This window comes from Chelonoidis abingdonii, chromosome 4 (assembly GCF_003597395.2).
Source record: "Chelonoidis abingdonii isolate Lonesome George chromosome 4, CheloAbing_2.0, whole genome shotgun sequence".
NCBI classification, from domain to species: Eukaryota; Metazoa; Chordata; order Testudines; family Testudinidae; genus Chelonoidis; species Chelonoidis abingdonii.
The window spans coordinates 88,916,432-88,929,399 of NC_133772.1; the positions used below are offsets into that span (position 1 = coordinate 88,916,432).

Genomic DNA, 12,968 nt, shown 5'->3' on the forward strand with positions numbered 1-12,968 from the left:
GGAACTTGTGGGCGGGGCTCCAGTAGGGAAGCGGAAGGGGCTGGGCGCGGAGGCTGCTGGGAAGAGTTGGGGTCAGCTGAGCCTGTATTGGGACCGCGGGGGGGCGACGCGGCATCTTCCCGCGTGGCCGGCCTGGGGACGCGGCTGAGGTGGCGCTACCAACCCGCAGCGAGCGCGGAGAGTTGCCGCCATGCACGACGCCTTCGAGCCGGTGCCGATCCTGGAGAAGCTACCGCTGCAGATAGACTGTCTGGCGGCCTGGGGTGAGCGGCGGGGCGGGTCTCTTACCCGCGGGCCTTGGACCCTCTCTCAGGGACCCCGCGGCGAGCTGGGTGGGGGCTGCGGACCCCGCGCGAAGGAGTCCTGGGGACCCTGCGGCGGGCGGATATGGTGGTCACCCCGCCTGCCCCCGGGACCAGCTCCGAGCCCCGGCCCCCTTGTGACCTCGCTCCCTGACCGCCGTCGCTGAGCCTGCTGCCTCGGAGACCAGCGTCTCCAAACCCCCTGTGACACACCGCCGCCGTCAGCCCCCCGGCGCGCTGCGGCTGTTCCTGTCCGCGGAGAAGCTCGAAGCTCTTTCTAAAAACACACGCTCCGGACTTTGTGGTGAATTATGGGGTCTCTATAAACCACTTGTGTGACCCACCGTGAGCGTGGCCCAGGTACAGTGACCAGGTGTCCCGAATTTTAGGTCTCTTATATAGGCTGCTATTACCCCCCGACCCGATTTGCTGTCTGGTCACCCTAGGCTCGGGGCTACGGCCAGCGGGGATTGAGCCCCCGTTACAGGGAACAGAGAGAGTGGGGACTGAAATTGGGCTAAAGTGGGATTTGTAGTTTCCACCCATCAAAACTATTTTTTTAAGGGTGGTAGAAGTGACACACTTTGGTTTGCGTATGAGTCTGTTTTTCAGACATTCGGGTGAACTGACTGATCTGGTTGTGCTCAGTTTGTACCAGTGTCTCTGACACTAGTATGGGTTTGTTTCTTGTGGGATGGAATTTTTTGTTCTTGTCTTGTGTGTCCTCCTCCATGTTTTCTATCTCCATTGTTTAAGTGTGAGTGTGAATGGTAGAAAATGTGTTGTGGTATAGTACAAGAAGTGTCACTTTGCCTTGCCCTACCTGGTGTGTTTTATTTGTGAATAAACCCGTACTTTGTGTCTTAAATACAAAACAATCTGACCTGGTGGGTTAGAACTGTTACCTAAGGCTACGTGTGTACTAGGGGACTACGGACATAGCTACAGCACCATAGCTATGCTGACGAAAAGTCAGTGTAGATGCAATCTTTGCTGGCAGAAGGGGATTTTCCATTGGTGTAGGTAACCCCCCAAGTGAGGTTAGCTAGGTGGATGGAAAAATTTTTCCATTGAACTAGCAACATCGACCCTGGGACTTAGCTATGTTGCTCAGAGCTATGCCAACCTATGTCAACTCAAATTTTAAGTGTAGATCAGACCTAAGTGACAATTCATGTAACTATTATTACTGTAGATGGTGCAGTGAATACTTACAGTAGTATAAAATGGTCCAGTATTTATAAATATGGTTTAGCTAGTTTCTTCATGTAATTGTTTCTTACTTGTAGATCGCTTGTTACTATAGCAAAGCTGTGATATTAACGAAGTTTAGCAAGCAGACAGTTCATGGCAAATTTGTGTTAGTGATACCTAGGTGAATAGGTTTTATTTATCATGCACTTTTGATTGCCTCATCCATGCTCTAATCATATTTCTCTGGGACTCTTTTTCTAATACTAAACCATTGGAGCAATTTCAAATACATGTTATATTATGGAACAACAACTTTCATGTAAAAGAGTAACTTTGTCAGAAACTTGGCTTGTTTTTGATTTAAGCCTTAAAAATAAAACACCGAGACTTAAATTCTGTAGCTAAATTGAATATATTCCTTACAGTGGCATTGAAATTGAGAAACTTCATTGCAAAACAAATTCATTTGTTTCATTGAAGTCATAATCTTGTGGATTTTTTGAGCAGCACAGTCTCATGGAATAGAGATGTACTTTCAGTTTTGACTTAATTCTTGATTAAATAGGAGAAGAGGAGGCTCAGGGGAAGCAAGATCTTGTTAAATCACAAGTAGCTTTGAGAATTATGATGTGAAAAAGAGAGGCAAATTTCATATGTTTAGTAAAGTTTTCCCTGTTATGAAGCTAAAGATTAATTGAAATTTAATTTACAAGATTTTTGTGAATGAGTTGCACAGCAATGCATATTAGAAGGCTTTGAATCTAAGTAATGTACCAAAGTGTGTGTGTGTGTGTGTGGAATAACAGTGGATTTTTCAAGTGTTCTACTTTGTAAATCCAAGATGACTTTTAAGTGTCACAGCAACTCAAATACTGTTTCTTGGTAACTAATATAATCACTTCAGATATAACAGAATAATTCACGTGGGCCACTGTGACTTCTAAATGTTTAACTACTGTATTCAGAGTCAGAACTCACAGATAGTAGTATCTAAATTTGTCTTGCTCCATCGAGTTTTTCACTGTATAGACCAATAAGTTGGGAGGAACACCAGGCATCTATATGCAGCAGCCAATGCTTGAAAAGTAGTTTATCTTCTGTTTACGTGTATTTATGAAGAATGTGGAGCTCTCTCCCTTTTACTGTACTTCGTTATGAGTAGTGCCCTACCAAATTCACAGTCCATTTTGGTCAATTTCATAATCATAGGATTTAAAAAATCTGAAACTTCATGATTTCTGCTATTTAAATCTGAAATTTCACAGTGTTGTAATTGTAGGGGTTGTGACCCGAAAAGGAGTCGTGGGGGGATTGCAAGGTTATTGTAGCGAGGGTTGTGGTACTGCTACCCTTACTTCTGCACTGCTGCTGGCAGCAGCGCTGCCTTCAGGGTTGGGTAGCTGGAGAGCGGCAGCTGCTACCTGGGATTCCAGCTTGGAAGGCAGAGCCTCCTCAAGGAGCAGCACAGAAGTAAGGATGGCATGTTATGGTATTGCCACCCTTACTTCTGCGCTGTTGCCTGCAGAGCTGGGCCCTCAGTCAACAGCTGCCACTCTCCAGCCACCCAGCTCTGAAGGCAGTGCAGAAGTAAGGGTGACAATGCCATGACTCCTCCCCGCCCCGCTCTACCTGCAACTGCCTTTTGGGTCAGGACCTCCAATTTGAGAAACATTGGTCTCCCCTGTGAAATCTGTATAGTATGGGGTAAAAGCACACAAAAGACCAGTTTCCACAGTCCATGACATGTTTTTCAAGGCTGTGAATTTGATAGGGCCCTAATTATGAGCAAGTAGGCTCCTGTGTTAGGGCTGTGTTTCATACTTCCTGATCCCTGGAAATATTTGTTTCCCAAAACAAAGGTTACTCCATGTTTAAGCACTTCCTCTAGGACAGGAGTGGGCAAACTACAGTCCAGGGGTGGCATCCAGCCCTTCAGATGTTTTAATCTGGCCCTTGAACTCCTTCCAGCGAGCGGGGGTTGGGGGCTTGCTCTGTATGACTTCCGGAAACAGCGGCATGTTCACCCTCCGGCTCCTACGTGTACGGGCAGCCAGGGGGCTCTGCACACTGCCCCCTCTCCAAGCGCTGCCCCTGCAGCTCCCAATGGCTAGCAAACAGGGCCAATGGGAGCTGCAGGGATGTCATCTGCATATGGGGCAGCGTGCAGAGCTGTCTGGCTGTGCCTCCACGTATGAGCTAGAGCGGGGACAAGCTGCTGCTTCAGGTAAGCGCCGCCTGGAGCCTGCACCCCTTACCCTCCCCACCCTCCGAACTCATCGATCCCACCCTCCTGCACCCCAGAGCCCACACCCCCTCCTGCACCCCACCCTGAATTTCATGAGAATTCATGGCCCACCATACAATTTCCATGCCCAGATGTGGCCCTTGGGCCAAAAAGTTTGCCTACCCCTGCTCTAGGGAAACAATGGAAGAGCCGTATACGTTCCCCAGCTGAAATTTGCCTTTGTATGTTTTGGACCATTCAACAATGGGCTTCAGTTTAAGAAGATGAGAATTTTCCCATTTAATTTTAGCTGAGAGTCGTATTCTTATTGGTACTGATAAAAATTATCTTATCTCATAGAGGAATGGCTGCTCGTTGGCACCAAACAAGGGCATCTTCTCCTTTACAGGATCAGGAAGGATATAGGTAAGCTTGTACAAACAAAGCCAAGCTTTTGTGCAATATTATGCCAATGTATCATTCTCAACTCTTCAGTGACTCTAATAATACTGGTACCCTGGTACATTTAGTGTACTAAACAGCAGACTTTGTCACCTGTAGCTTACAAAAATGTTTATACAGGGCCACTGCACTATGTACAGATCTTCCTTTCCATTCCTCCTTCTCTGTTTACTGTCTTATAGAGTTTACCATCTGCTTTAAAAATTACCCTTTCTCTCACGATTTAACCAAAGCTAATAGTAATCTCTGAACTATAATGGTTTCCACATTTGTATTTACAGTAAATTAGTGTAATGTGCATGAATACAATACCCATCATGCATAAACTCTGACAGAATCTAGTGAATAGATCAGATTGGCAATGCAGTAAAAGGGCAACTTAATTAAAAGGCGAGGTCCACCATCTTGATCAATATACATAATAAAATTAAATCTGGTTCAGAATCTTAACATTCTAATCTAGACCAAAAAGTAATCCCCTCTCTGTCTTTTGAGGAAGCGGTCACAAGTGGCCTTAGTCCATCCTGGTGATGTCACAAAGAGTGGCTATTGTATTTAGAATCAGATATAAAATTACTCATGTTAAACAGATTTATATCTCAGCTATTTACCGATTATAATGTGCAGAATGCTATACTATTAAGTGTACCTAATTTAATAGCTCATTGGATTAAAAAGTAATAAGGTGTGGCACATCTGCCCCAAATTACACCTGCTCTCAGAAGGATGCTATTTCTGTTGTAGCCACTTGGATTACTAAACGCTAATTCTAGCTCATTTTTCCTAGCCTCCATAGGCAGTCTGTTTCAATAGATCATGCTGACTTGGGTTGCTAGTGTCTTTTGTCTCACTTGGTAAATTTCTCCCCCTTTTTGCATCAATACCAGGAGAGGTTACGTCATCAGAAAGTGGCTGTAAGTTTGTATCCATAAAACTCCTTTTAAACCCTTGTAGTGAAGTGTTCTATTCTTTGTACATCTTGTAGTAATGTGCTTCCTGGAGATCTGAGTTGCTGGTATTTGATTGGCTGGGAAAAAAGGTGCTTTAGGGCTGTCTTCGTAACTTGGGGTTTTAAAATATTTAAATTATATTAGGATCTGAGATTACAAGGCAAGGATTTAGCTAATGATGGGACCTTCAGATTTACTGACTTCTTGAAGTTAAACCACGTTTTTGGAATCCCCAGCTAGATATGTATGACAACTTCAGGTCCCCCAAACTGTTTTAAGAAAAAGGAAGCACACACTTCTTACAAGACATGCAATCTTCTGGCATTAGATGCTTAATTCGATATCTTCTATAATTTTGTGGGATTTAGAGTAAAGGTTTATGCAGTAATAAATTTAAAGGCAACTGTGATTTTTATGTCACTTGTTAATCTCTGCTTGGTAGGTTGCAACAGATTTGAAGTGACACTAGAGAAATCCAACAAGAACTTCTCAAAAAAGATTCAGCAGGTAGGAAATGGCAGTTGTTGACACTGGGGAAAATTGCCAGTGTTTCCACTAAGAGGGTGCAATGTGAAATACTTTAATCTGGAATCTCCAGAAGGCTTTTTTTAAAACAGTAAACTTTGTTGGGAGTGGCACAGACTAGCCTAACTGTGCATTTGTTCAGTCTCTTCCTACAGTAGGAAGGAACTTGGTTTGGTGGTTACAGCAGATGACTTGGAGTTAGGACTCCTGGGTTCTTTGCCTGACTCACTGAATGACTGTGACCTCCAGCAAATCATATATATTTGTATGATGGAGATAATGCATTGCTGTCTGACCTGGTGAGAGAATTAATGAAGTAAAGCACTTGATCTCCTTAGATGAAACATGCTTTAAAGTGCAAATATTGTTTTGGCTATTAGAGGCTGGAATCTAAAATAGCTGTGTACTGACTTGCTGTCAGTTTTATTACCATTTTAATTTCGATAGATGTGAGCACACTGAATGTATCACTGCAATAGCGCGCCTTGCCTTTTCACTGGAGAAGAACAATGGTTTTTAGGGAATCATTTACATCCTTTTATTGGTAAGGCACCAGAACATGGTTAAATCTTGTTAAAGGGACCTATTTTGTTAAGCTTTCTCACTAGGAAAGGATATAAACAATGTAAGCTAGCTTTATCAGACATTTCATGAGTATAGGTGCGGGATTGTACAGTAGCTGGAGGAATGCCACACAGAAAGTAACAGTAGCCCCATCTTCGTTGCTTTATATGGGTAAATAAAACTATTTGCATAGACTAATTAAATCTCTGTCCAAGCTGGGGAGTAGGGGGCAGGGAAGAGTGTTTGGCTTGTAGAGATGTTGCTTTAATACAATTCTCTTTTCAGATTCATGTTGTTTCCCAGTTTAAAATTCTGGTCAGTTTGTTAGGTAAGTGAAGAATATGTTTTAGTATTCAATTAATTCTTTTTTTTTGGTGCAATTACTTGGCTGAGCATGAACCCCGCTTCTCCCTTCTCCCCCAGTACAGACTATCTGTTTGTTGTACCAAGGAAAGTGAATAATTCTCACACACCTACTCTAAGGCTTATTCTTAAAACAGTTTGCCACCTTCTTGATTTGGGGCGGTCCTTCACACCTGCATGAGGGTCTAGTTGTTGAAAAGTCATTGGGTCTAGAATTCAGGCCTCTAATTTGCAGAGAAGTGTTATGCATTATAGGTTAAGAAGCAGCTGGGCCTCTCTTAAGCCAGTAAAAACATCTGGGGAACAGACCACTAATATTCAAATAACTTATGCAAGAATTTTGAATATTTTGAGTACTGTATGTTGGGTGAACTTATTCTTGAATTATGATCTTCCTTGTCTCTTTTTACTTATGATACAACTCCCTCCTTTTTGACCTCCAAGTCCCAGCTCTCCCGACTCCAGCATGTGTAGAATGCTGCTGCCTGCGTTCTCGTGCGTACAAAAACTTGACCACACCAGCTCCAACTTTCAACTCTCTTCACCTCCCACAAATTTCAGGAGCCAGTTCAAAATGGTCCTTTTTTAAATATAAGAGCTTCCATCATGAACTTGCTGTGGCCTGCTTTCTCTTCTGTCCTACTTCCACTTTGTTTGCTTGTTAGCACCCATTCTTGGTTCCTTCATGCAGTCTTGCCACGGTTGGTGTGAGAGTCTTCTGCAACCCAGAAACCTTTCTGTCTCTGCATCACTGATTGTTTTCAAATTGTCTGGGTGGGGAAAAAACCCGTCCCCGTCCTGTCCTGAAACTCTCTTAATTTCTCTCACTAGTTTGGATCTGCTTTGTAAACATACTTAAATTTTTATAAAGTGTTTTGTGATAGTTTGTGTAAATTAAAAATGAATTGCATGTTTTAAATTATTGAACAATAATTAGGAATTTTGTCTATAACAGAAAATAACATCTATGTCCATGACCTGTTGACATTTCAACAAATCACCACAGTCTCGAAGGCAAAAGGTGCATCTCTGTTCACCTGTGACTTACAGGTAAGTGGAGGCAGGTTAATGTTGCAAGCTTTCTGACAAAGTCTCATAACAAGGAGTAACTTTCAATTTCTCAGAGGGTTTGGTATGTTAAATTTAAAATGAAAATAACTTTATATTATATGAGAAATTAGGAGATGCTGGGGTTCAACACTTCTGAAAATCGGGCTGCTTATTTACATATTTAACAATGGACTTAAGAACTTCACTCCAGGTACCAAGTTTTAAAAATGTTGGTCTTGGTCCCTCTCTCCACTTTGTAAGAGTACACTTTGTTGTAATTTCAGCCTTTCACCCATTGATTCAAGACTCAAATGAGTTTTCATCCTAAGTGATGAGATTTTTAAAGGGTTCTTCAAGTGCTTTTTTCATTTGGAAGCCGTCCCCGTCTTGGGACTTAAAATGGGGCTTACAAAGGTAATGGAACCACCATTTGAATGAGTCTTTGAATTTCCACTTCACCATCTTTCTCTGAAGATTGTTTCTGGTAACAATTACATTAATCTAAAGTGTCTTGGAGACACTAATGGCTGATTCAATCTATATAATGTTCCATAAGGATAAGGTGATCATTCATCTGAGTCCTATGGTCTTATAAAAATGGTCTCTTATTTACACGTAAATCAGTTCATCAATTTACCTGTACTTTGATCCCCAAGTCTTGCTCATAGCTAGAGGAGACTTAAGTTGATGGTATACCTCTAGTGCTTTGATTTACTCTTCAAAGACCAAGCTCCCTGTGTAATTAGGCAAGCCGAAACTTTTGCCCAGTGATAAACATTTTCTCATAATTATTTAGTCTTGGGCTTCTAGTGGTAACATATAGCTAATGCTAAATCTTATGAAACATGCAAATCCAAGTGTTACAAAGTGTCTTGTTATAATTGGGTATATGTTTTGTATGTGGGTGTCTGGCATAGCATATACTTGCAGTAGTGCTTCTTGTCAATAAACTGTTCTAATTAACTAGTATACAAAACATAGGCCCTTAGGTCATGTTTGTTCATTAATATGATCATGTCTCCCTTTCTTTGACTCCCTTGTTCCACACTCCTTCACCATATATGTGTCAACTTTTTTGTCTTTACATTCAAAGTCCTGACTAATGCCAATTTCTAATGCTTATCTGTCCTTGTCTTTTTCATATTGCCACAGTCCTTTCCACTTCACCAGTAATATTATTTTCCACCTGCTGTCTTTTTCTCCCACCCTGCTTCACTCCATGTGGAGCCTCTCTTGGAGCTGATATGTAAGGCACTGCCCTCTCCATATGCATATTCCTAACATGATGCTGTCAAGCAATTAATTAACTAATGCTGAGGTGGAAGGGCAAGTGGGGACAGCAAAACACCACTGACCACTTAGAGTAGGAGAAAAAGTACAAACAACTTCTCTCATTGACTGAAGGGTCTTGGGGAAAGACAGTGTCTTTGTTTGTACAGCACCTAGCACCTTGTGGGAGTTACAGGAAAAATAGTGGGAGTAGATGGCTGAATAGTGGGCAATGGGAATTGGTGGCTTTCACCTCTTCAGATCTAGCTCAGGGTAGTAGTGACTGAGCCATTACCATCTTGAAGGCTGGCTGGTTGACTGCATTAAAGGGTTTGGTGCATCTTGTCCATGGGGAAATGGAACAGGTGCCCTCATTGCATAAACCTCCATCACAATGTTCAGTCTCTGTAGAAAGGTCAGTCTATGTCTGTTCATTCAGTCTTTGGCCTCTTTTTTTGTATAGAGGCAGTCTCAAAATAAGGTTGAGGTACAGTGGCAAGTGTGGGTAAGCTTATACTGCTGCTACCCAGTTCAGTCTCCAGAGCTGTTATCCTGGTAGCTTTCATTAACAGTAGAGTTCTTGATAAAAGACCTATTGTGGCCTAGATTTATCTTGTATTAATTTATTTCAGAATACATCTCAAAGAATCTTTCTTCTGGCCACATGCACATCTGAACTCAAGTTCAGCACCTTGATTGACATCCACTTTGCGTTTGGCCCAGTGAGAAAATAGTCCATGGTGACCTGATGGGAGCATGAAAGTTTACTCAGCTGCAACTTAGCTCTTCCATTGGCCAGCTGTGCTATAGGTTTAGAATTATTTATTGCCCTATATTATCTTCCTTATTTACTTTCTAATCCTAATGCATGTGAGGCTGTCTGTTTTCACAGCACTCTGATACAGGGGAGGAGGTGCTGAGGATGTGCGTGGCAGTGCGGAAGAAGCTACAGCTGTATTTCTGGAAGGACAGGGAGTTCTATGAGCTACAGGTGAGATAGTGGTGTGGGAATCACTGGAATGTATGAGAGCCCTTGCCAGAGTATTAAATTGTTTTTAATACTCCAGTTTAATCAGCAGTATAATTCAGAATCAGTGCTAGGTTCTGCTTCCATGGTGCACTTGATAGTGCTGGTGCTGCATGGTTTGACAAAAAGCAGCAAATGAAAGCAAAGTGCTGTTACCATTGAAATAATGGATTGGGAGCTAGATATGGATAAAAATCACCAGGAACCAAATGACTGACTCCTTTTTTGAAGATGATGGGTAGTGATAGCAATATACAATTTGTATACAATCCTCATTGTCCTCTGCATTCTAGCTCTGGTCCACTTTGAAACCCAATTAAACTGTTCAAAAAGGTCACACTGTCTAGTGCCCTGCTGCTGTGCTGAAAACTGGAGTTGAGACATTCTAGCTGAATGCTATCATTCCTGGGCAGGAAGGGTTGGGAGTGATTCTAAAGTAGACTTCACTTCTTAAACAGATATAGCCTGCCCTTTCCTGCAGCAAACATGTTAGTGAGAATTATTTTGCAGTATTATCTAATGTTCGAGGACACTACTAGCTACAGAACTGCAATCTTAAAAGAAACCTTTCCTACTGTGTAAGAGTGAAGAAACGGTTGTGTGCTCAGTGTTACTGTACTGTCTCCCCCGCAGTTAAATATGAAACAAACTTTCCAGGCCACAGGTTAACAGGAGCCCCAGGAAGGCATAGTTAGCTCCTAACGCAGCCAATGTAACTTATTTTCCTTTCATCCTTCAGGGGGACTTCAGTGTGCCCGATGTGCCCAAGTCTATGGCATGGTGTGAAAATTCTATCTGTGTAGGTTTCAAAAGAGACTATTATCTGATAAGGGTAAGAAAGGACTTTGAACTGAGTACGTAAGGGGATGCTAATCATTTTAGGGAGAGTACATAGACTGCTCCCAGGGAGGGAGGATTCAGAGTGTGAGACAGACACTGTTTATCATAAAAATGTGCCATTTTTGACATGCTGTCTTTCAGCTTACACCTCCTTCCACAAAAGCATGCATGGTCCTTTAAATTGCCTGTCTTTCTGAAAGAAAAACACTATCTTGCTGTTGCAAGTAATGCCTAAGATTAATTTAACTGAATTAAATTAAGAAAACATTTTTTCATCTGGGCAGCACTTTAACTCAGTTTCATAGTTTCCCTTTTGTTTGGTGTATTTACACCTCAACATAATAGGGTAAAATATTTTAAAGATAACCTATTCAGTAGGTTTTTTTAAAGTGAGGTTATTCAAAGGGCAGAGTAACTTCACCAAAATTATTTTAGTCCTTTAGCTGAAATTAAACTGCTTCAATTTGAAAACATCCCTTTAAATACCAAATTCATCCACTGTTAATTATTTCATATTCCACAGCAGGGCTGAAGTGAAGTAGTGCCTTCTATTTGTTGGTTAATTTGACAGAAACATTAACAATAAAGTCATAACTATTACCATTACTTTAATTTTCCATCTTTATAATTTTATGCTGATACTTTAGGAAAATGGAGTCCATACCTATGGTACTGTCACTTAAATAAGGCCCATACATGAATGAGAAGGGAGTCCAAGGAAAATCCATCTACTACTGCACACTTTTGCTAACATCAGTATTATCATGCTATACAGACTGTACGCCTTGGTGATTAAATAACAAGATCATCCAGTTACAGTACCCAATTAGCAATGGGAACAGACATCCTCAAATTAAGAGACACACATTTATTTTTAAATTGCAATGCTAACAAGTAATATTTTGATACATACAAAAGATGACCTACAAATAGCCTTCAAAACTACCTTCATGTGTTAGTGGATATTTTGAGACTCTTTCCTGTGTCACTCTTTCCAAAAAATATACTATAAAGTCTGTCTTTTCATCAAGTAGTCTTCTACAGTTTTGAGATGACAACTCCACAGTGAAAACTGAATGACCTTTTCCCTCCCCCTGTTCCTCTCACAGGTGGATGGAAAAGGGTCCATCAAAGAACTGTTCCCCACAGGGAAGCAGCTTGAACCATTGGTGGCTCCCTTAGCAGATGGAAAAGTTGCAGTTGGTCAAGATGATCTAACGGTAGTACTTAACGAAGAAGGGATTTGTACTCAGAAAGGTGCCTTGAATTGGACAGACATTCCCATAGCTATGGGTGAGAACTAGAAGTTGGTTTTCCTTGCTGTAACCCAACCAGGATTTGTCAGCTTTCTGTTCCTTATGAATGGAGCAGATTTAAGTTTACTAGCTTAATGTATGAGGCTTTGATTGTGTCGTGCTGGTTTTATTAGTCATCTGAGTGCTAGCTAGCATGACCCATTGATTAGAGCAGAGAAGCATGGGTTATATTTCTGTCTCCACTTCCTTGCTCTTGTCTTCTGTGCCTTCAGTTTCTTTTTCAGTACAGTGGGGATAACCCCATCTTTGTAAAGTGCTTTAAGATCTACAGACAAGACGGTACATATGTGCCACTTGTTTTTGTAATTTAACACCTGATTTTTGGCTTTGGTGAGCAGTAGAGTACTGCAGAATTTGCATGTGATGAGAGAGAAGTGTCAAGGAAAACCCGGGGCAGGGTGAGAGAGAGAAATTAACAGCAATTCATTACTATCATTAAGCTCATTGATGGATTTGGGGGATGGGTGAGAAGGGCGTAATGTACTGAGAATTTCTGGAGAGAAGTTATGTAGTAAGTTGTTGTCGCCCTTTCCAGGGTATATTGGAGAAATCCATCTGATGCATGCTTGTTTCATCTCCCAAACAGAACATCAGCCTCCATACATCATTGCAGTGCTACCAAGGTATGTGGAGATTCGCACTTTTGAACCTCGGCTGCTGGTGCAGAGTATTGAGCTGCAGAGACCACGCTTCATCACCTCCGGAGGGTACAAGAGCACTTCCTTTTTCATCTCTCCTTATACCTAGTCTATCTTCTTTGACAGCTTGTGTATTGTGCCTTTCCATACAATTTGAAATATAACTCTGGTAAACTAACATCATGAGTTGATCATCATGTTGTCTATTCTCTGACCTGTGGAGTCAGAAGTTGTCAACAGCTCG

The 12,968-nt window shown here is 41.8% G+C and overlaps 1 protein-coding gene across 4 annotated transcripts in view; it reads left to right on the plus strand.

Annotated features, from left to right (window-relative positions):
- Positions 1-12,968, plus strand: part of VPS39 (VPS39 subunit of HOPS complex) — a 44,326-nt gene continuing 31,358 nt past the window's right edge. For 2 of the 4 annotated variants that reach the window (XM_032793838.2, XM_075065451.1), the window contains exons 1-10: positions 22-263; positions 4,081-4,146; positions 5,070-5,096; positions 5,575-5,639; positions 6,507-6,549; positions 7,540-7,634; positions 9,796-9,894; positions 10,670-10,762; positions 11,880-12,063; positions 12,673-12,793. In XM_032793838.2, the coding sequence (XP_032649729.1) occupies positions 191-263; positions 4,081-4,146; positions 5,070-5,096; positions 5,575-5,639; positions 6,507-6,549; positions 7,540-7,634; positions 9,796-9,894; positions 10,670-10,762; positions 11,880-12,063; positions 12,673-12,793 (866 nt within the window). In that variant the 5' untranslated portion in view covers positions 22-190. Of the gene's footprint in view, positions 264-4,080; positions 4,147-5,069; positions 5,097-5,574; positions 5,640-6,506; positions 6,550-7,539; positions 7,635-9,795; positions 9,895-10,669; positions 10,763-11,879; positions 12,064-12,672; positions 12,794-12,968 lie in introns of all 4 variants that reach the window. The other 2 variants (XM_032793840.2, XM_075065452.1) reach the window with 2 other exon arrangements.